The sequence below is a fragment of the Scyliorhinus canicula genome, chromosome 20, assembly GCF_902713615.1.
Source record: "Scyliorhinus canicula chromosome 20, sScyCan1.1, whole genome shotgun sequence".
NCBI lineage: Eukaryota > Metazoa > Chordata > Chondrichthyes > Carcharhiniformes > Scyliorhinidae > Scyliorhinus > Scyliorhinus canicula.
Genome location: NC_052165.1, coordinates 94592611 through 94616786, shown reverse-complemented (window position 1 = coordinate 94616786; position 24176 = coordinate 94592611). Strand labels below are relative to the sequence as shown.

The 24176-nt window shown below is 51.9% G+C and overlaps 1 protein-coding gene across 1 annotated transcript in view; it reads right to left on the bottom strand.

The window, feature by feature from the left end:
- Nucleotides 1-220: 220 nt before the first annotated feature.
- Nucleotides 221-24176, bottom strand: part of LOC119954813 (asialoglycoprotein receptor 1-like) — a 30555-nt gene continuing 6599 nt past the window's right edge. The window contains exons 2-6 of the mRNA XM_038780355.1: nucleotides 21242-21328; nucleotides 16724-17329; nucleotides 15860-16011; nucleotides 4582-4685; nucleotides 221-705 (exon numbers count right to left, since the gene is read on the bottom strand). Coding sequence (XP_038636283.1) covers nucleotides 522-705; nucleotides 4582-4685; nucleotides 15860-16011; nucleotides 16724-17329; nucleotides 21242-21328 — 1133 coding nt within the window. The 3' untranslated portion in view covers nucleotides 221-521. The remainder of the gene's footprint in view (nucleotides 706-4581; nucleotides 4686-15859; nucleotides 16012-16723; nucleotides 17330-21241; nucleotides 21329-24176) is intronic.

Genomic DNA, 24176 nt, shown 5'->3' with positions numbered 1-24176 from the left:
TTAGACCACACTGGGAGCACTGTGCACAGTTCTGGTCTCCATATCCCTCAGTTAGAGCACACTGGGAGCACCGTTCACAGTTCCGGTCTCCATATCGCTCAGTTAGACCACACTGGGAGCACTCTGCACAGTTCTGGTCTTCATATCCCTGGATTAGCCCACACTGGGAGCACGGTGCACAGTTCTGGTCTCCATATCCCTCAGTTAGACCCACACTGGGAGCACTGTGCACAGTTCTGGTCTCCATGTCCTTCGGTTAGACCACACTGGGAGCACTGTGCACAGTTCTAGCCACGACTGTAAAAGGAATTGAGATATTGTATGAGCAACAAAAGATTCTAAGACTAATTGCAGAAATGCGAGGTTATACCTATCATCTTCCTTTCTGAGTTTCTGCAGTTTCATTTTGGGGCCAATCAGTGGAGCAGCTCGAGTGTGAAAACAGGAAGTGATGGCGCCCAAACAGCCAGGAGCGACTCTGCAAACAGAAAGTCAAACCTTTTGTTTCCGATTTCACCGGCCTATTGATTAAGCACTACTTCCAGTCCAAATTGCCGCGCTACATAGTCAAAGCGGGTGATTTGACAAATCCACTGGTGAACGGTGGTGCAGACATCATTGTTCCATTTGTTGGGGTCGAAGCGCGCCCCCTTCGTGACGCATCGCTCCACTCCAGCATTGTTCGGCTCGTCTCTGGCCCAGAACCTGTGGGGAAAGAGCAGCTAATGAGGAACTGTCAATGGGTTCGCTGCCATGGGAATGGCAGAAATCCTTTCCTGCTGGATTATTCACCCCCTCCCCCCCCCCCCCCCCACTCCTCCCCAATCTGCTCTGTCTTGCCAGTGCGGGGGGGGGGGGGGGGTCTCACTTGGTGTGTGCTGAATGTAGCAGTTTCAGATATATCGTACTACATGTGTTTGGTGCAGCAAGGGTTAAAAGCCCGAGCCAGTGTGTGACCGCTGCAGTCACGTTTTTACAGAATCCTGGTTTGAAAGGCAGCTGGGATGTTTGGAAACAGAGTTGCAATCAAAGCATCGTAAAAGTAAGACCAGAATTCACTCCAGCCGTGGCTATTGTGTGCTGAAGTTGGGCTTACGGAATTGTGTTTTTATTTAGAGGGTTCCCTGGTGAGTTGATAATTAGAGACATTGTGTTTACTTTTAGTAAGGTGATGTAGTTAATGGGAGGAGTCGGGGCTTAAGCAGCCAGGTGTTGAGTTTACAGTTAAAAAGTTTAGTTTTAGATTCGGATCTGAGAGTTTCTGTCAAAACAGTTCAGTGAAAGATTTGCCTGTGTACAGGTCAGGAGAAATATCTCAGACTGGCAGCCTAGACCGTACTTTGAGACAGGCAAGAATCTGCAGCTGGTTCTTGAAGGATATCGCTGTCTGAAAGTGGGGTGTCCAAGACATCTCTTTCCAGCAAGTAGTTCTCAGTCGGCTAACTGTATTTAAAAGTGGATTGCGACCGGGGATGGGTTTTGTTTGAGTGGAGATAAAGATAACAGTTCGGGATTTTGCATTGTGATGTTCAGTATTGTTTGATAATTGGAAGATATTTTTCTTCATGAGGTTAACATTAGTGATAACATTTGGTTTAATCGACCCAGTTTGCATGAAATCACTCCTGGAGCGAAATAGTCTTTCCTCACACTCTGACAATTAAATAAAATGTTGGGTTTTTGTCCGGTAACCTAGCAACTGTTAGGATCTGGTCCGGGATAGTAATAGGTGCTGGAGAGGTACCACTTCAGCCCAAATCTTGGGAACACCGTTACCCCTGAGGATTTATTTTTCTGACACACCATGTGAGAAGACAAGACCTTTGCGCTAAAAGTGGTGTCAATTTGGCCGAAAATTCAGAAAGCTGACCAAATTTACCAGCATACTTTGCAAGGTCTAAAGGGACTTATCAAAGTGTCACGATGATGGAGGGAAACCCTGATTTCCACAAGGACATGCTGAATTTTTAAATAATGTTTTAAAAAATGTTCATATATGTCAAAAGTGGCTGAGGATGTAAGTTCTGTCACTGGTTAAATTGCTGGTCGGTGATACCAAGAGACAGAGATGTGAGAAAATGGAATCATACCCTGTCTCCAATTATATATCAAAAACCCAAAAGCCATACAGAAACTAATTACTGACAAAGAGTACGGACTCAAAACGTTAACTCTGTTTCCCTCCTGATAGACGCTGGCAAACCTGCTGAGTTTTACCAGCGTCCTCTGTTCTTGTTTCAGGAACTAATTGCAATCTCCTGTGGAGATAATGGGAGCTGATTGTCATCTCAGCAGGAATGATCCTGCGAGAGACGTCCCGTGCTGGATTACGGATTATGGATAAGGGGCCGGTTTAGCTCACTGGGCTGAATCGCTGGCTTTGAAAGCAGACCAAGGCAGGCCAGCAGCACAGTTCGATTCCCGTACCAGCCTCCCCGCACAGGCGCCGGAATGTGGCGACTAGGGGCTTTTCACAGTAACTTCATTGAAGCCTACGCGTGACAATAAGCGATTTCCATTTCATTTTCTCAGTTCTAATCGGTGTGAATGAAAAAGCGTGTGCTTTATCGTTTCCCCCGCATTCAGCTGGTGAACAAACTCCCTCTTTCTCCAGCTCGGGAAGTCTGTTTCAATTGGCTCCTTTCAAAACATGAATATTAGGATCAGGGGAAAGGGATCCAAATGGGGAAGATCCAAAATGGGGGGGGGGCTGAATAGACAGAGGCAGCCAATTCACCTCTCCTCACATAAGTGGCACAAGTGTGGGAACGTGCCCCGGGGACTGGCTGTGACTGGGGGAAGCTGCAGGCTGCTTTTTACCCTCACAGAGGAGAAAGAGCGAGGGTACTCAGACAGGGAACAAAGCTCTCGAGGCCTGGGAACGTTCTGGCTTTGAGGCAGATTTTCCTGGAGAGAGGGAGAGAGTGAAAACGCAGCAGACAACTACACTGGAAGGTTAAAGGTCAGTCTACCCGTGAAACCGTGGCCAATGAAGAAAGTGAATTTGTGCATCGGTCTGTGATGGACATTTATACAATCAATAGTTTGCTGAGAAAGGAGACTGGATGGATTGAGTAAACCCTGAGTGCAATCAAACTGCTGGAGGGCTGGATTCAAGGCCATGAACAGTAAAATATTAACAATCATAAAACCTGATTGTGATATAGAATGAGATGAAGAAACAACTAATTATGGCTCCACATCAGAGGCTGGGAATCCTGCGGAGAGTAACTCACCTCCTGACTCCCCCCCAAAGCCTGTCCACCATCTACAAGGACACAAGTCAGGAGTGTGATGGGACCCTCTCCACTTGCCTGGATGGGTGCGGCTCCCAACAACACTCGAGAAGCTCCACACCATCCAGGACAAAGCAGCTCCCGCTCGATCGACACGCTAACCCCCCACCTTCCACATCCGCTCCCTCCCCCACCGATGCACAGCGGCAGCCGTGTGTCCCGTCTACAAGATGCACGGCAGCCACTTGCCGAGGGTCCTTCGCCAGCACCTTCCAAACCCACCATCTCTCCCACCGAGAGGGACAAGGGGCAGCAGGGGCACAGGGAACACTCACCGCCTGCAAGTCCCCCCTCAAGCCCCCCCTCCCCCCTCCCCCCTGCCCCCTACCCCCACCCCCACACACACACACGCACACCATCCTGACTGGGAAATATATCGGCCGTTCCTTCACTGTCGCTGGGTCAGAATCCCGGAACTCCCTCCCTAACAGCACTGTTGGAACCTTAGTGGGCTGCACAGAGGCACAGTGGCTAGCACTGCTGCCTCACAGCTCCAGGGACCCGGGTTCAATTCCAGCCTCGGGTCACTGTCTGTGCGGAGTCTGCACGTTCTCCCCGTCTCTGCGTTGGTTTCCTCCGGGTGCTCCGGTTTCCTCCCACAGTCCAAAGATGTGCAGGTTGGGTGGATAAATTGCCCCTTCGTGTCCAGGGAGGTGTTGGTTAGGTTAAGTGGGTTACTGGGTTAGGGCAGGTAAGTGGATTTGGGTTGGGTGCTCTTTCATAGGGTCAGTGCAGACTTGATGGGCTGAATGGCCTCATTCTGCACTGTAGGGATTCTACGGCTGCAGCGAGTCAAGATTGCGGCTCACCCACCACATTCTCAAGGGGCATTTAGGAATGGGGTATAAATGCTGGGTCCATCTGCGAGACCCACCTTCCAAGATAAAATTAAAAGACAAACTCACAGAATGTTGGTAACACCAAGACGGGCTTTAACCCCATGGTTTAAACAAAGAACATGGAACCCTCTGTGATCAAACCTCAGGCGAGGATATTTCCAATGTGTCTCTGCCCAGGAAAGTTGCTATTTATTGTCCATTCCTTGTTGTTGATGGTGTTGGAGTTGGGGGGATGATGGAGAGGTGGGGGGTGGGGGATGGGGCAGTATCTTGGAACCCGCCGGCAGATTGGTACAACGACTTGGCACGTTCAGGGGGGCAGGTAATCCAGAATATTCCACCCACGGTGCCGTTGACTGTAGTTAGTCACCAGTTCACACAGCACTACAGGCCGGGAATGCAGCCTGGGGTTTTCCTGCCCTCACTGCAGGCCATTGGGAACTCACCCCATCACTAACTGATCGCCATTCACCCAGCGGTAGACACCAACTTGTTCCAGGTCAGTCAGCCCAATCCACCGTTTATCACGGTCGTGAGTCTCTATGAAGTTCTGGAAAAGGAAAAGAAAAGGGGTTGAAAACTGAGCGAGACCATGAGCAGTACATCTCTGCCCACAACGGGGGCTCCGAGTGTCCGCTGCCATCCAGAGGTGATCGCCAAGGAGACTTCCGGTTTTGTCAAAACAGTCTTTAATTCCATCTCAAATTGTTCACGGTCAAAAGGACTTTGGATCTTCAATCAGCTTCAAAAGCATTTCGGTAAACCCCCTCTCTCTCTCTCTCACACACACTCCTGTATCTGGGGAGGTCTCTCTAACCCTCTCTCTCTCTCTCTCTCACACACACTCCTGTATCTGGGGAGGTCTCTCTAACCCTCTCTCTCTCTCTAACACACACACTCCTGTATCTGGGGAGGTCTCTCTAACCCTCTCTCTCTCTCTCTCACACACTCCTGTATCTGGGGAGGTCTCTCTCTCTCTCTCTCTCTCTCACACACTCCTGTATCTGGGAGGTCTCTCTAACCCTCTCTCTCTAACACACTCCTGTATCTGGGAGGTCTCTCTAACCCTCTCTCTCTCTCTAACACACTCCTGTATCTGGGAGGTCTCTCTAACCCTCTCTCTCTCTCTCTCTCTAACACACTCCTGTATCTGGGAGGTCTCTCTAACCCTCTCTCTCTCTCTCTCTCTAACACACTCCTGTATCTGGGTGGTCTCTCTAACCCTCTCTCTCTCTCTCTCACACTCCTCCTGTATCCGGGGAGGTCTCTCTAACCCTCTCTCTCTCTCTCTCACACTCACTCCTGTATCTGGGAGGTCTCTCTAACCCTCTCTCACTCTCTCTCACACACTCCTGTATCTGGGGAGGTCTCTCTAACCCTCTCTCTCTCTCTCTCACACACACTCCTGTATCTGGGGAGGTCTCTCTAACCCTCTCTCTCTCACACACACTCCTGTATCTGGGAGGTCTCTCTAACCCTCTCTCTCTCTCTCTCTCACACACACTCCTGTATCTGGGGAGGTCTCTCTAACCCTCTCTCTCTTTCTCTCTCTCTCTCTCTAACACACTCCTGTATCTGGGGAGGTCTCTCTAACCCTCTCTCTCTCTCTCACTCACGTTCCTGTATCTGGGGAGGTCTCTCTAACCCTCTCTCTCTCTCTCTCTCTCACACACACACTCCTGTATCTGGGGAGGTCTCTCTAACCCTCTCTCTCTCTCTCTCTCATACACTCCTGTATCTGGGGAGGTCTCTCTAACCCTCTCTCTCTCTCTATCTCTCACACACTCCTGTATCTGGGGAGGTCTCTCTAACCCTCTCTCTCTCTCACACACTCCTGTATCTGGGGAGGTCTCTCTAACCCTCTCTCTCTCTCACACACACTCCTGTATCTGGGGAGGTCTCTCCAACCCTCCCTCTCTCTCACACACACACTCCTGTATCTGGGGATGTCTCTCTAACCCTCTCTCTCTCTCTCACACACACTCCTGTATCTGGGGAGGTCTCTCTCACTCCCTCTCTCTCTCTCACACACACTCCTGTATCTGGGGAAGTCTCTCTAACCCTCTCTCTCACACACACTCCTGTATCTGGGGAGGTCTCTCTAACCCTCTCTCTCTCTCTCTCTCTCACACACACTCCTGTATCTGGGGAGGTCTCTCTAATCCTCTCTCTCTCTCTCTCTCTCTCTCTCTCACACACTCCTGTATCTGGGGAGGTCTCTCTAACCCTCTCTCTCTCTCTCGCTCACTCCTGTATCTGGGGAGGTCTCTCTACCCTCTCTCTCTCTCTCTCTCTCTCACACACACTCCTGTATCTGGGGAGGTCTCTCTAACCCCTCTCTCTCTCTCTCTCTCACACTCACTCCTGTATCTGGGGAGGTCTCTCTAACCCTCTCTCTCTCTCACACACACTCCTGTATCTGGGGAGGTCTCTCTAACCCTCTCTCCTCTCTCTCTCTCACACACCTCCTGTATCTGGGGATGTCTCTCTAACCCTCTCTCTCTCTCTCTCTCTCTCTACACACACTCCTGTATCTGGGGAGGTCTCTCTAACCCTCTCTCCCTCTCCGCTCCTCACACACTCCTGTATCTGGGGAGGTCTCTCTAACCCTCTCTCTCTCTCTCTCACACACACACTCCTGTATCTGGGGAGGTCTCTCTAACCCTCTCTCTCTCTCTCTCTCTCTCATACACTCCTGTATCTGGGGAGGTCTCTCTAACCCTCTCTCTCTCTCTCTCTCTCACACACTCCTGTATCTGGGGAGGTCTCTCTAACCCTCTCTCTCTCTCACACACTCCTGTATCTGGGGAGGTCTCTCTAACCCTCTCTCTCTCTCACACACACTCCTGTATCTGGGGAGGTCTCTCCAACCCTCCCTCTCTCTCACACACACACTCCTGTATCTGGGGATGTCTCTCTAACCCTCTCTCTCTCTCTCTCACACACACTCCTGTATCTGGGGAGGTCTCTCTAACTCCCTCTCTCTCTCTCACACACACTCCTGTATCTGGGGAAGTCTCTCTAACCCTCTCTCTCACACACACTCCTGTATCTGGGGAGGTCTCTCTAACCCACTCTCTCTCTCTCACTCTCACACACTCCTGTATCTGGGGAGGTCTCTCTAATCCTCTCTCTCTCTCTCTCTCTCACACTCCTGTATCTGGGGAGGTCTCTCTAACCCTCTCTCTCTCTCTCGCTCACTCCTGTATCTGGGGAGGTCTCTCTAACCCTCTCTCTCTCTCTCTCTCTCACACACACTCCTGTATCTGGGGAGGTCTCTCTAACCCTCTCTCTCTCTCTCTCACACTCACTCCTGTATCTGGGGAGGTCTCTCTAACCCTCTCTCTCTCTCACACACACTCCTGTATCTGGGGAGGTCTCTCTAACCCTCTCTCTCTCTCACACACACTCCTGTATCTGGGGAGGTCTCTCTAACCCTCTCTCTCTCTCTCTCTACCACACTCCTGTATCTGGGGAGGTCTCTCCAACCCTCTCTCTCACACACACTCCTATATCTGGGGAGGTCTCTCTAACCCTCTCTCTCTCTCTCTAACACACTCCTGTATCTGGGGTGGTCTCTCTCTAACCCTCTCTCTCTCACACACACTCCTGTATCTGGGGAGGTCTCTCTAACCTCTCTCTCTCTCTCTCTCTCTAACACGCTCCTGTATCTGGGGAGGTCTCTCTAACTCCCTCTCTCTTTCTCTCTCTCTAACACACTCCTGTATCTGGGGAGGTCTCTCTAACCCTCTCTCACCCTCTCTCTCACACACACTCCTGTATCTGGGGAGGTCTCTCTAACCCTCTCTCTCTCTCTCACTCACACTCCTGTATCTGGGGAGGTCTCTCTAACCCTCTCTCTCACACACACTCCTGTATCTGGGGAGGTCTCTCTAACCCTCTCTCTCACACACACTCCTGTATCTGGGGAGGTCTCTCAAACCTTCTCTCTCACACACACTCCTGTATCTGGGGAGGTCTCTCTAACCCTCTCTCTCTCTCTCTCTCACACGCCTGTATCTGGGGAGGTCTCTCTAACTCTCTCTCACTCACTCCTGTATCTGGGGAGGTCTCTCTAACCCTCTCTCTCTCTCTCTCTCTAACACACTCCTGTATCTGGGGAGGTCTTTCTAACCCTCTCTCTCTCTCTCTCTAACACACTCCTGTATCTGGGGAGGTCTCTCTAACCCTCTCTCTCTCTCTCTCTCTCTCTCTAACACACTCCTGTATCTGGGGAGGTCTCTCTAACTCTCTCTCTCTCTCACACACTCCTGTATCTGGGGAGGTCTCTCTAACCCTCTCTCTCTCTCACACACTCGTGTATCTGGGGAGGTCTCTCTAACTCTCTCTCGCTCACTCCTGTATCTGGGGAGGTCTCTCTCACCCTCTCTCTCTCTCTAACACACTCCTGTATCTGGGGAGGTCTCTCTAACTCCCTCTCTCTCCCTCTAACATACTCCTGTATCTGGGGAGGTCTCTCTAACCCTCTCTCTCTCACACTCACTCCTGTATCTGGGGAGGTCTCTCTAACCCTCTCTCTCTCTCTAACACACTCCTGTATCTGGGGAGGTCTTTCTAACCCTCTCTCTCTCTCCCCTCACACACTCCTGTATCTGGGGAGGTCTCTCTAACCCTCTTTCTCTCTCTCTCTCTAACACACTCCTGTACCTGGGGAGGTCTCTCTAACTCCCTCTCTCTCTCTCTCTCTCTCTCTAACACACTCCTGTATCTGGGGTGGTCTCTCTAACCCTCTCTCTCTCTCTCACACTCACTCCTGTATCTGGGGAGGTCTCTCTAACCCTCTCTCTCTCTCTCTCACACTCCTGTATCTGGGGAGGTCTCTCTAACCCTCTCTCACTCTCTCTCTCTCTCTAACACACTCCTCTATCTGGGGAGGTCTCTCTAACCCTCTCTCTCTCTCTCTCACACACACTCCTGTATCTGGGGAGGTCTCTCTAACCCTCTCTCTCTCTCTCTCACACTCCTGTATCTGGGGAGGTCTCTCTAACCCTCTCTCACTCTCTCTCTCTCTCTAACACACTCCTCTATCTGGGGAGGTCTCTCTAACCCTCTCTCTCTCTCACACACACACTCCTGTATCTGGGGAGGTCTCTCTAACCCTCTCTCTCTCTCTCTCTCTCACACACACTCCTGTATCTGGGGAGGTCTCTCTAACCCTCTCTCTCTCTCTCTCACACACACTCCTGTATCTGGGGAGGTCTCTCTAACCCTCTCTCTCTCTCTCTCGCTCTCTCTCTCACACACACTCCTGTATCTGGTACCCTGTCGAGTTAGGTACACTGGTCTAACACTGGCTGCAACTGGATGCAGCTTAGATCAGAAAGATACTGCAGACCTTGAAGTTAGTTCAATCAGGTTTATTGAACTAATAGCACAGTTAGCACAGTTCTCTGTGAGTTTAACTCTCTGCTACTCTGGTTACTCTGTCTGACTGAACTAGTCTAGCTCTTAGCCACGTGGTGGAGGTGTGAAATTGTAACAACACCCTTGACTGACTCTCTAGATGTTCATCAGTGGGAAGAGGCGGAGTGTGAATGCCTCGTGCCTTTTATAGTCAGATCCCACCCCTGAGTGTCCTAGAACATATAAGAACATAAGAACTAGGAGCAGGAGTCGGCCATCTGGCCCCTCGAGCCTGCTCCGCCATTCAATGAGATCATGGCTGATCTTTTGTGGACTCAGCTCCACTTTCCGGCCCGAACACCATAACCCTTAATCCCTTTATTCTTCAAAAAACTATCTATCTTTACCTTAAAAACATGTAATGAAGGAGTCTCAACTGCTTCACTGGGCAAGGAATTCCATAGATTCACAACCCTTTGGGTGAAGAAGTTCCTCCTAAACTCAGTCCTAAATCTACTTCCCCTTATTTTGAGGCTATGCCCCCTAGTTCTGCTGTCACCCGCCAGTGGAAACAACCTGCCCGCATCTATCCTATCTATTCCCTTCATAATTTAAATGTTTCTATAAGATCCCCCCTCATCCTTCTAAATTCCAACGAGTACAGTCCCAGTCTACTCAACCTCTCCTCATAATCCAACCCCTTCAGCTCTGGGATTAACCTAGTGAATCTCCTCTGCACACCCTCCAGCGCCAGTACGTCCTTTCTCAAGTAAGGAGACCAAAACTGAACACAATACTCCAGGTGTGGCCGCACTAACACCTTATACAATTGCAACATAACCTCCCTAGTCTTAAACTCCATCCCTCTAACAATGAAGGACAAAATTCCATTTGCCTTCTTAATCACCTGTTGCACTTGTAAACCAACCTTCTGTGACTCATGCACGAGCACACCCAAGTCTCTCTGAACAGCGGCATGCTTTAATATTTTATCGTTTAAATAATAATCCCGTTTGCTGTTATTCCTACCAAAATGGATAACCTCACATTTGTCAACATTGTATTCCATCTGCCAGACCCGAGCCAATTCACTTAACCTATCCAAATCCCTCTGCAGACTTCCAGTATCCTCTGCACTTTTCGCTTTACCACTCATCTTAGTGTCATCTGCAAACTTGGACACATTGCCCTTGGTCCCCAACTCCAAATCATCAATGTAAATTGTGAACAATTGTGGGCCCAACACGGATCCCTGAGGGACACCACTAGCTACTGATTGCCAACCAGAGAAACACCCATTTATCCCAACTCTTTGCTTTCTATTAATTAACCAATCCTCTATCCATGCTACTACTTTACCCTTAATGCCTGCTAATTGGTCATGTCCTGTTCTCTGTGTCCATTAGCTGCCTGTCTGTGCCTGCCTTTATATCATTATGTGTGTGTCTGCGTATCATGACATCTCCCCTTTTTTTATGTCTGGATGACATATGTGAGCATATTTACAAAAATAGGCCAATATTAACATATATACATGCAGTGGATGTGAACATATGTACATGTGAAAACCGCTGTCTAATGCGAGAACACAGAACATAGCAAACAGAATAAATGTTCATAAGTCAGGCTTGCGCCTGATCCTGGTTGACCGCCGGAGAGGTGGTGGTGGGGACGACAGAGCCTTGATGGGCGGGATTGAAGCCTGACTGGTGGCCTCGTGAGTCGAGGTATCAGGAGCTGGCAAAACAACAGAAGGAAACGGAGAAGAATGTGGTTGCGGACAGGCAACTTTGCGCAGTGCCCGTCTGTTTCGTCGCACAACAGAACCATCAGCCAGACACACAACATACAAGCGGAGGGCAGCCTGTCGAACAACGACAGCTGGAGCTGACCAGCCTCCATCAGGGATCTGGACCCGAACAGTGTCTAACGGGGATAACACGGGCAAATCGGTGGCATGAGCATCATAGCCCTGGTTTTGCCAGTCTCGGAGTTGCTGCACCTTCTGCAGCACTGGGAGGTGATCCAGGTTGGGCACATGTATGGCTGGTAGTGTAGTTCGCAGATCCATGTTCATCAGGAGTTGAGCCGGTGACATGCCAGTGGACAGTGGGGTCGCCCTATATGCAAGCAGCGCGAGGTGAATGTCAGACGCAGAATCCGTGGCCTTTCAGATGAGCTGCTTCACTATGTGCACCCCTTTCTCAACCTTCCCGTTTGCAGATAGTGTGGGCTGGAAGTGACGTGTTTGAACTGATACTACTGGGCAAACAGAGACCATTCATGGCTGCTGAAGCACGGGCCATTGTCACTCATGACAGTGAGTGGGATACCATGCCTGGAGAATGTCTCCTTACAGGCCTTGATGACGGTCTGAGATGTGAGGTCCGAGAGCTTCACCACTTCAGGGTAACTGGAAAAATAATCGATGATTAACACGTAATCATGACAATTGCATGAAAGAGGTCGATGCCAACCTTGGATCCCGGCGAGCTATCGATTTCATGCTGCTGAAGTGTCTCCTTACTCTGCGCTGGCTGGAAACGTTGACAGGTCCGGTTAAAGACAGAAGCTACAGGCTGCCCACTGTGCTACTGTAACAGCTCCGGTTAAAGACAGAAGCTACAGGCTAGCCGCTGTGCTACTGTAACAGCTCCGGTTAAAGACAGAAGCTACAGGCTAGCCGCTATGTCAGGAAAGGTCAATCTGCTGCCGAGGGCTGTATACCTCCAAACCCCGGGGAAGGGGACTTGAAGGTGAAGCTGTTTCTCGATGGACTGGATAGGCCAGTCGTCGGGGACAATAAGACACGGGGCCCGGGAGCACCCAACATCCTGGGGGATGTTATGGAGAGAATCAGCTCCATGCAGGCGAGGAAGGCACCGGAGTCAGCTGGATTCACGGCGGATAAATAATCTGTGCCAGCACTGGCCCTGTACTTGTGGGAGATTTTCCCCGGACCCGCTAATAAGGGGCACTCTGCCACCAACACTGGCACAAGTCTCAATATCACTGATACCCAAAAACGACAACAACCCGACTGAGTTCGGGTCCCACAGGCCCATCTCACTACATAACATAGACGCAAAACGGCTGGACAGCTGCACACCAGAGGGAGTCGCAGAGGACCAGATCGGCTTTATCAAGGGTAGGCAGCGAACATCAGGCACCTGCTGAACGTGATCGTGACCCCACCCAGGGAGGGAACACCAGAAGTGATCATCTCCCTGGATTCAGTAAAGGTCTTCGACAGAGTCGAGCGGAAATACCTCATAGAGGTGCTGGAGCGGTCTGAGCGAGGGACAGGGTTCACCCCCTGGGTGCAACTCCTGAACAATATACCCAAGGCGGACAAACACCACCGGTTCTAGATACATCTGTCTGCACAGAGCCACGAGGCAGGGGTGCCCCCTATCCCCGCTATCTCCGCTGCTAGGAACTGGCAATCGAGCCACTGACAATTGCCCACAGAGCAGCGGAGGGGTGGAGAGGTGTTGAAAGTTGGGGACAGAGAGAATCGAGTCTCACTCTACCCGGGTGAACTGCTTCTCTACATTCGGAACCCTCGGAACAGCATGGAAGGGAGAATGAAACTCCGAAAGGGGTTCGGAGCCTTCTCAGGTTACAAACCTAATTTCAGCAAGAGCGGGATCTTCCCTGTGAACCCGCAGAGGGGAGGGGCAGAGCTGGGGGGGTAACTGCTGTTCAAACATGCCCAGACCAAATTCCACTGCCTGGGGATCCAAATAACCCCCAACTGGACACGGATCCACAAATGGAACCTGACACATCTGGTGGAGGAAGTCAAAAAGGACCTGCAGAGGTGGGGCCCACTCGCAGTGAGAATACAGATGTTCAATGTGAACGTACTGCCCAGGTTCCTCTTCCTGTTCATCCCGGGATGAAACGTGGGAGACCTGGCCCTCCCGGACCTACAGTTCTACCACTGGGCAGCCACCGCAGAAAGAGCAGGTGAATGGGAGAAGGAGCCAGCAGCAGGTGGGTGGATAAAGAGCAGATTTCCATTCGAACCTTAACCACAGCCGCTCTCCCATTCCCCCCCCCCCCACACAAAGTTCCTTCCGAACCCTAACCACAGCCGCTCTCCCATTACCCCCCCCCAGAGTTCCTTCCGAACTCTAACCACAGCCGCTCTCCCATTCCCCCCCCCCCCCAGAGTTCCTTCCGAACCCTAACCACAGCCGCTCTCCCATTCCCCCCCCACTGTACAGGCCGAATCCTAACCACAGCCGCTCTCCCATCCCCCCCCCCCCCCCAGAGTTCCTTCCGAACTCTAACCACAGCCGCTCTCCCATCCCCCCCCCCCCCCCCCCCCCCAAACACTGTACAGGCCGAACCCTAACCACAGCCACTCTCCCATTCCCCCCCCTCCCTCCCCAGAGTTCCTTCCGAACCCTAACCACAGCCGCTCTCCCATCCCCCCCCCCCCCACTGTACAGGCCGAACCCTAACCACAGCCGCTCTCCCATCCCCCCCCCCCAGAGTTCCTTCCGAACCCTAAACCACAGCCGCTCTCCCATTCCCCCCCCCCAGAGTTCCTTCCGAACCCTAACCACAGCCACTCTCCCATTCCCCCCCCCCAGAGTTCCTTCCGAACCCTAAACCACAGCCACTCTCCCATTCCCCCCCCCCCCCAGAGTTCCTTCCGAACCCTAACCACAGCCACTCTCCCATTCTCCCACCCTCCCCCCCTCCCAGAGTTCCTTCCGAACCCTAACCACAGCCGCTCCCCCATTCCCCACCCCCCCCTCCCAGAGTTCCTTCCGAACCCTAACCACAGCCGCTCCCCCATTCCCCACCCCCCCCTCCCAGAGTTCCTTCCGAACCCTAACCACAGCCGCTCTCCCATTCCCCCCCCCCCCCCTCCCCCCCCTGGCCAAATACTCGAGTCCAGAGGGAGGAGCCACGCTCTGGACATGGTACCAAATGTGGCAACACTTCGGCCTAACCACAATGTCCACCATGACCCCATCTGCCACAATCACAGTGTCACTCCCACAATATTGGACGGCACCTTTAAAAGGTGGAACTCGGACAAGGAGATTCCGATGGTTAGGGACATGTACACAGATGATACAGTAGACCCTGGGGGAACTCACGGAGTGGTTCCAGTTACCAAGAGGGAACTCCCTGAGATACATTCAGGTCAAAAACTTACTCTGCAAAGAAATAGCGACGTTCCCCCCCCCCCCCCCCGCCCCCCCCCCCCCCCCCCCCCCCCCCCTGCCCAGGTAGCAGGACACTGGTTAGTAGAAGGACTGCTGGACGTGGGTGACCTAGGGAAGGTGCGGACTTGTACGGACACCTGTTGGAGGAGATACTCTCGCCCCTGGACAAGACAAGGAAAATATGGGAGGAGGAACTAGGCCGAGAGATAGGGGGAGGACTCTGGATTGAAGCACTGTACAGGGCGAACTTTACCTCCACGTGCTCAGGGCTGAGCCCAACGCAGCTAAAGGTGGTGCACAGAGCGCATCTACACAGGACCCAAATGTGGAGGTGGAGGACCATGGAGGCCCGGCCAACCGCACCCATGTGTTCTGGGCCTGTCCCAGGCTTAGCAGGTCCTGGATGACCATCTCTGAGGCCCTGTCCAGGGTTGTGGGAGTGAGGGTGGAGCCTGGCCCAAAGGTGGCAGGTATCAGACCAGCCAGATCTCGTCACGGGGTAGGGGCTGATGCCCTGGCCTTTGCCTCCCGAGTCGCCCGTTGAAGAATCCTGCTCGGCTGGCGATCGGCAGCACCACCCAAAGGTGCAGACCTTCGGAATTCCTCAGGCTCGGAAGTCGGAAGAGGATTTCCACAGAATGTGGAATCCATTCATCAACCTATCCCAAGACCTATTCGTAGCCAACAAGCAGGAGAGCAAGGGGGAGGGGGTGGGGGGGTGGGGGGGGGGGGGGGGGGGGAGGGGGGGGGACACGAGCAAGACACGGGACAGATAGAGAAAGGAAAAAGGGAGGGGGAGGAGGGGAGGGGTGGCAAAGGCAGACAAAAGGAAAGTGAGGGAAGCGACACGATGGAGGGGCCAAGTGGCCGGGCAAGCTGAGGCCCAAATTAAATTGTAAATAAAAGCTTGTAAATACAAGTTTTGGCCATACGTAAGCCGACTAAAGAGGGGGTCACGGCCACAGTTGATAATTCCTTGTGAATATATGTGTTGTTTTTTTTGGCACGGTTCTGCAATTTCTAAATTGTTTGGATATAAAATGCGAAAACTCAATAAAAACATTTTCAGAAAAATAACGTGAGGTTGGAGTGATTGGGCAGGCAAGCATTCGGGGAGGGGGGCGGGCGGTGGGGGGGGGGAACGACCTGAGAGGTCATACGTTGACCCTACCTGTTGGCCTTGGCTGGTCACTATGGCGAGAGTGGTATTCTTGGCGATGCAGGAACTGTTGGCATTGTGCCAATGCCCTCTCTCCGCTGAGAAGTGATAGCAGGTCTTGTTGAACTCTTGCCACCCAACGGGGCAAGTGCTGCTGATCCCGTCTGTAATCAGGACAAACAAAAAGCCGGGTTTGACCTCAATGGTGGCCCAGGAGCAGCAAACTGACAAACAAAAGCCTGAACTCGGTGAAGGCCCTCAATCACCTCAAACATCTCCATCAGATCACCCCCCTCAATTCTCTAATCCCAAGGGGGTCACCTCATCCTCATGGTTTAACCCTTTAAGCCCCAGCCCCATCCTGACTGGGAAATATATCGGCCGTTCCTTCACTGTCGCTGGGTCAAAATCCCCGAACTCCCTCCCTAACAGCGCTCTGGGTGTACCTACACCCCAGGGACGTCTGTGGATGAAGATGGCGGCTCACCCTCCACCTTGTCAAGGGGCAATTGGGTATGGATAATAAATGCTGGGCCGAGTGTTCTCAACATTGAAACCCAGGCACTGGATTGAGAGCTGTTTCTAAGGAAGGCCAGGCGATGGGAGGATGGCAATCTGAAGTCCAACCCCATCAAACAGAGATAGATCCTCGAACTGAAAAACCAAAATCAATTATTGTCACGAGTAGGCTTCAAATTAGGTTACTGTGAAAAGCCCCTAGTCGCCACATTCCGGCGCCTGTTCGGGGAGGCTGGTACGGGAATTGAACCGTGCTGCTGGCCTGTCTTGGTCTGCTTTAAAAGCCAGCGATTTAGCCCAGTGTGCTAAACCAGCCCCTAACTTGTGAGGATCTCGAAACAAACCTCTTGTACTTACTGTCAATCACAGCGTTCAACAACACACGCACGCGATCCAATGTTTGGACAGACACTTCCTCCAATTGGCTGTAGTTGGTGTGTAGATGATTGTACCTTTGTTCCAATTGGCTGTAGTTGGTGTGTAGATGATTGTGGCTTTGTTCCAATTGGCTGTAGTTGGTGTGTAGATGATTGTAGCTTTGTTCCAATTGGCTGTAGTTGGTGTGTAGGTGATTGTAGCTTTGTTCCAATTGGCTGTTGTTGGTTTGTAGATGATTGTAGCTTTGTTCCAATTGGCTGTAGTTGGTGTGTAGATGGTTGTACCTTTGTTCCAATTGGCTGTAGTTGGTGTGTAGATGATTGTGGCTTTGCTCCAATTGGCTGCAGTTGGTGTGTAGATGATTGTAGCTTTGCTCCAATTGGCTGTAGTTGGTGTGTAGATGATTGTAGCTTTGTTCCAATTGGCTGTAGTTGGTGTGTAGATAATTATGGCTTTGCTCCAATTGGCTGTAGTTGGTGTGTAGACGATTGTAGCTTTGTTCCAATTGGCTGTTGTTGGTTTGTAGATGATTGTAGCTTTGTTCCAATTGGCTGTATTTAACGTTGAATTGTTTATAGTTCAGGACTAGAGGTCAGAGAGTAAAGTTCAAGGTCAGCAATGAGGTTACACGATCAAAGCTGATATCAGCGACCAGCATACTGATGGTTGGACAATACAGCCCAGAATCACAGCGGGGGAAGATGACTGATGTTTGAAAATGACGGACAGCCCATAAATCCCTCACCGTCCGAAAACTCCTGGTGACTGTCTCAAACTTACCCCAGGAAAATCCTTGGATTTCCATCACCCAACTTCCAATTCCCACAATCCCTCACCCCACTCTCCAATCCACTCACTCCCTCACCCCACTCTCCAATCCCCTCACTCCCTCACCCCACTCTCCAATCCCCTCACTCCCTCACCACACTCTCCAATCCCCTCACTCCCTCACCCCACTCTCCAATCCCCTCACTCCCTCACCACACTCTCCAATCCCCTCCCTCCCTCACCACACTCCAATCCCCTCACTCCCTCACCCCACTCTCCAATCCACTCACTCCCTCACCCCACTCTCCAATCCCCTCACTCCCTCACCCCACTCTCCAATCCCCTCACTCCCTCACCCCACTCTCCAAACCCCTCGCTCCCTCACCCCACTCTCCAATCACCTCGCTCCCTCACCCAACTCTCCAATCCCCTCACTCCCTCACCCCACTCTCCAATCCCCTCCCTCCCTCACCACACTCCAATCCCCTCACTCCCTCACGCCACTCTCCAATCCCCTCACTCCCTCACGCCACTCTCCAATCCCCTCGCTCCCTCACCCCACTCTCCAATCCCCTCACTCTCTCACTACACTCTCCAATCCCCTCACTCCCTCACCCCACTCTCCAATCCCCTCACTCCTTCACCCTCCAATCCCCTAACTCCATCACCCTCCAATCCCTCAATCTCAAATCCCCTCACTCCTTCACCATTCAATCCCCTCACTCCCTCACCATTCAATCCCCTCCCTCACCCTCCAATCCCCTCACACCCTCACATCCTTTCACTCCTTCACCCTCCAGAGGGTCTGTACTGAGGGATGCAACATTGTCGGAGGCTTAGTACTGAGGGAAACCCAGACTGTCGGCGGGTTAGTGTTGAGGGGGCCCCGCACTATCGGAGGGTCAGTACTGAGGGAGTGCCGCACTGTCGGAGGTTCAGTGCTGAGGAAGTGCCGCACTGTCAGAGGGTCAGTACTGAGGGAGTGCCGCACTGTCAGAGGGTCAGTACCGAGGGAGCGCCGCACTGTCAGAGGGTCAGTACTGAGGGAGTGCCGCATTGTCAGAGGGTCAGTACTGAGGGAGTGCCGCACTGTCAGAGGGTCAGTACTGAGGGAGTGCCGCACTGTCAGAGGGTCAGTACTGAGGGAGCGCCGCACTGTCAGAGGGTCAGTACTGAGGGAGCGCCGCACTGTCAGAGGGTCAGTACTGAGGGAGTGCTGCACTGTCAGAGGGTCAGTACTGAGGGAGTGCCGCACTGTCAGAGGGTCAGTACCGAGGGAGCGCCGCACTGTCAGAGGGTCAGTACTGAGGGAGTTCCGCACTGTCAGAGGGTCAGTACTGAGGGACTGCCGCACTGTCAGAGGGTCAGTACTGAGGGAGTGCTGCACTGTCAGAGGGTCAGTACCGAGTGAGCGCTGCACTGTCAGAGGGTCAGTACTGAGGGAGTGCTGCACTGTCAGAGGGTCAGTACTGAGGGAGTGCTGCACTGTCAGAGGGTCAGTACTGAGGAAGCGCCGCACTGTCAGAGGGTCAGTACTGAGGGAGTGCGGCACTGTCAAAGGGTCAGTACTGAGGGAGTGCTGCACTGTCGGAGGGTCAGTACTGAGAGAGTGCCGCACTGTCAGAGGGTCAGTACTGAGGGAGTGCCGCACTGTCAGAGGGTCAGTACTGAGTGAGTGCTGCACTGTCAGAGGGTCAGTACTGAGGGAGTGCGGCACTGTCAGAGGGTCAGTACTGAGGGAGTGCCGCACTGTCGGAGTGTCAGTACTGAGAGAGTGCCGCACTGTCAGAGGGTCAGGACTGAATGAGTGCCGCACTGTCAGAGGGTCAGTACAGAGGGAGTGCCACACTGTCAGAGGGTCAGTACTGAGGGAGTGCTGCACTGTCAGAGGGTCAGTACTGAGGGAGTGCTGCACTGTCAGAGGGTCAGTACTGAGGGAGTGCTGCACTGTCAGAGGGTCAGTACTGAGGGAGTGCCGAACTGTCAGAGGGTCAGTACTGAGGGAGTGCCGTACTGTCAGAGGGTCAGTACTGAGGGAGTGCCGCACTGTCAGGGGGTAAGTACTGAGGGAGTGCGGCACTGTCAAAGGGTCAGTACTGAGGGAGTGCTGCACTGTCAGAGGGTCAGTACTGAGGGAGTGCCGCACTGTCAGAGGGTCAGTACTGAGGGAGTGCTGCACTGTCAGAGGGTCAGTACTGAGGGAGTGCCGCACTATCAGAGGGTCAGTACTGAGAGAACGCCGCACTGTCAGAGGGTCAGTACTGAGGGAGTGCCGCACTGTCAGAGGGTCAGTACTGAGGGAGTGCCGCACTGTCAGAGGGTCAGTACTGAGGGAGTGCCGCACTGTCAGATGGTCAGTACTGAGGGAGTGCCGCACTGTCAGTGGGTCAGTACTGAGGGAGTACCGCACTGTTGGATGGTCAGTACTGAGGGAGTGCCGCACTGTCAGAGGGTCCGTACTGAGGGAGTGCTGCACTGTCAGAGGGTCAGTACTGAGGGAGTGCCGTAATGTCAGAGGGTCAGTACTGAGGGAGTGCCTCACTGCCAGAGGGTCAATACTGAGGGAGCACCGCACTGTCAGAGGGTCAGCACTGAGGGAGTGCCGCACTGTCAGAGGGTCAGTACTGAGGGAGTGCTGCACTGTCAGAGGGTCAGTATTGAGGGAGAGCCGCACTGTCAGAGGTCAGTACTGAGGGAGTGCCGCACTGTCAGAGAGTCAGTACTGAGGGAGTGCTGCACTGTCAGAGGGTCAGTACTGAGGGAGTGCCGCACTGTCAGATAGTCAGTACTGAGGGAGTGCCGCACTGTCAGAGGGTCAGTACTGAGGGAGCGCCGCACTGTCAGAGCGTCAGTACTGAGGGAGTGCCGCACTGTCAGAGTCAGTACTGAGGGAGTGCCGCACTGTCAGAGCGTCAGTACTGAGGGAATGCTGCACTGTCAGAGCGTCAGTACTGAGGGAGTGCTGCGCTGTCAGAGGGTCAGTACTGAGGGAGTGCTGCACTGTCAGAGGGTCAGTACTGAGGGAGCGCCTCACTGTCAGAGGGTCAGTACTGAGGGAGTGCTGCATTGTCAGAGGGTCAGTACTGAGGGAGTGCCGCACTGTCAGAGGGTCAGTACTGAGGGAGCGCTGCACTGACAGAGGTCAGTACTGAGGGAGTGCCGCACTGTCAGAGGGTCAGTACTGAGGGAGTGCCGCACTGTCAGAGGGTAAGTACTGAGGGAGTGCCGCACTGTCAGAGGGTCAGTACTGAGGGAGTGCTGCACTGTCAGAGGGTCAGTGCTGAGGGAGCGCTGCACTGTCAGAGGGTCAGTACTGAGGGATAGCCGCACTGTCAGAGGGTCAGTACTGAGGGAGTGCTGCACTGTCAGAGGGTCAGTACTGAGGGAGCCGCACTGTCAGAGGGTCAGTACTGAGGGAGTGCTGCACTGTCAGAGGGTCAGTACTGAGGGAGTGCCGCACTGTCAGAGGGTCAGTACTGAGGGAGTGCCGCACTGTCAGAGGGTCAGTACTGAGGGAGTGCCGCACTGTCAGAGGGTCAGTACTGAGGGAGCCGCACTGTCAGAGGGTCAGTACTGAGGGAGTGCTGCACTGTCAGAGGGTCAGTACTGAGGGAGCCGCACTGTCAGAGGGTCAGTACTGAGGGAGTGCTGCACTGTCAGAGGGTCAGTACTGAGGGAGTGCCGCGCTGTCAGTGAGTTACTGAACAGTTAAGAAAATGAAACACTTACTAGTCGGAGCCAGAATAACCACGACAATCGCGCAGACGATCAATAGAATCACTGCCACTATTTTGTAGAAGTGACGGAATCGGCTTTCTGTAAAAAAAGGGGGGACCGTTAACAGGAATCTTTTTTAAAAAGTTATTTTTATTCAAGTTTTTTAAGAACAATGACAAATTTTCTCCCCGCAGTTTAAAACAAACATAGAACATAGAACGATACATCGCAGTACAGGCCCTTCGGCCCTCGATGTTGCACCGACATGGAAAAAAAAAACTAAAGGCCATCTAACCTACACTATGCCCTTATCATCCATATGCTTATCCAATAAACTTTTAAATGCCCTCAATGTTGGCGAGTTCACTACTGTTGCAGGTAGGGCATCCCACGGCCTCACCACTCTTTGCGTAAAAAACCCACCTCTGACCTCTGTCCTATATCTATTACCCCTCAATTTAAGGCTATGTCCCCTCGTGCTAGCCACCTCCATCCGCGGGAGAAGGCTCTCGCTGTCCACCCTATCTAACCCTCTGATCATTTTGTATGCCTCTATTAAGTCACCTCTTAACCTTCTTCTCTCTAACGAAAACAACCTCAAGTCCATCAGCCTTTCCTCATAAGATTTTCCCTCCATACCAGGCAACATCCTGGTAAATCTCCTCTGCACCCGTTCCAAAGCTTCCACGTCCTTCCTATAATGAGGCGACCAGAACTGTACGCAATACTCCAAATGCGGCCGTACTAGAGTTTTGTACAACTGCAACATGACCTCATGGCTCCGGAACTCAATCCCTCTACCAATAAAGGCCAACACACCATAGGCCTTCTTCACAACCCTATCAACCTGGGTGGCAACTTTCAGGGATCTATGTACATGGACACCGAGATCCCTCTGCTCATCCACACTACCAAGAATTTTACCATTAGCCAAATATTCCGCATCCCTGTTATTCTTTCCAAAGTGAATCACCTCACACTTCTCCACATTAAACTCCATTTGCCACCTCTCAGCCCAGCTCTGCAGCTTATCTATGTCCCTCTGTAACCTGCAACATCCTTCCGCACTGTCTACAACTCCACCGACTTTAGTGTCATCTGCAAATTTACTCACCCATCCTTCTGCGCCCTCCTTTAGGTCATTTATAAAAATGACAAACAGCAACGGCCCCAGAACAGATCCTTGTGGTACGCCACTCGTAACTGAACTCCATTCTGAACATTTCCCATCAACTACCACCCTCTGTCTTCTTTCAACTAGCCAATTTCTGATCCACATCTCTAAATCACCATCAATCCCCAGCCTCCGTATTTTCTGCAATAGCCGACCGTGGGGAACCTTATCAAACGCTTTACTGAAATCCATATACACCACATCAACTGCTCTACCCTCGTCTACCTGTTCAGTCACCTTCTCAAAGAACTCGATAAGGTTTGTGAAGCATGACCTACCCTTCACAAAACCATGCTGACTATCCCTAATCATATTATTCCTATCTAGATGATTATAAATTGTATCTTTTATAATCCTCTCCAAGACTTTACCCACCACAGACGTTAGGCTCACCGGCCTATAGTTACCGGGGTTATCTCTACTCCCCTTCTTGAACAAAGGGACCACATTTGCTATCCTCCAGTCCTCTGGCACTATTCCTGTAGCCAATGATGACCTAAAAATCAAAGCCAAAGGCTCAGCAATCTCTTCCCTGGCTTCCCAGAGAATCCTAGGATAAATCCCATCCAGCCCCGGGGACTTACCTATTTTCACCTTGTCCAGAATTGCCAACACTTCTTCCCTACGCACCTCAATGCCATCTATTCTAATAGCCTGGGTCTCAGCATTCTCCTCCACAATATTATCTTTTTCCTGAGTGAATACTGACGAAAAGTATTCATTTAGTATCTCGCTTATCTCCTCAGCCTCCACACACAACTTCCCACCACTGTCCTTGACTGGCCCTACTCTTACCCTAGTCATTCTTTTATTCCTGACATACCTATAGAAAGCTTTTGGGTTTTCCTTGATCCTACCTGCCAAAGACTTCTCATGTCCCCTCCTTGCTCGTCTTAGCTCTCTCTTTAGATCCTTCCTCGCTTCCTTGTAACTATCAAGCGCCCCAACTGAAACTTCACGCCTCATCTTCACATAGGCCTCCTTCCTCTTAACAAGAGATTCCACTTCTTTGGTAAACCACGGTTCCCTCGCTCGACCCCTTCCTCCCTGCCTGACTGGTACGTACTTATCAAGAACATGCAATAGCTGTTCCTTGAACAAGCTCCACATATCCAGTGTGCCCAACCCTTGCAGCCTACTTCTCCAACCTACACATCCTAAATCATGTCTAATGGCACCATAATTGCCCTTCCCCCAGCTATAACTCTTGCCCTGCGGGGTATACTTATCCCTTTCCATCACTAACGTAAAGGTCACCGAATTGTGGTCACTGTTTCCAAAGTGCTCACCTACCTCCAGATCTAACACCTGGCCTGGTTCATTACCCAAAACCAAATCCAATGTGGCCTCGTCTCTTGTTGGCCTGTCAACATATTGTGTCAGGAAACCCTCCTGCACACATTGTACAAAGAACGACCCATCTAATGTACTCGAACTATATCTTTTCCAGTCAATATTTGGAAAGTTAAAGTCTCCCATAACAACTACCCTGTTACTTTCGCTCTTTTCTAGAATCATCTTCGCCATCCTTTCCTCTACATCCCTAGAACTATTAGGTGGCCTATAGAAAACTCCCAACAGGGTGACCTCTCCTTTCCTGTTTCTAACCTCAGCCCATACTACCTCGGAAGAAGAGTCCCCATCTAGCATCCTTTCCGCCACCGTAATACTGTCCTTGACTAGCAGCGCCACACCTCCCCCTCTTTTGCCCCCTTCTCTGAGCTTACTAAAACACCTAAACCCCGGAACCTGCAACAACCATTCCTGTCCCTG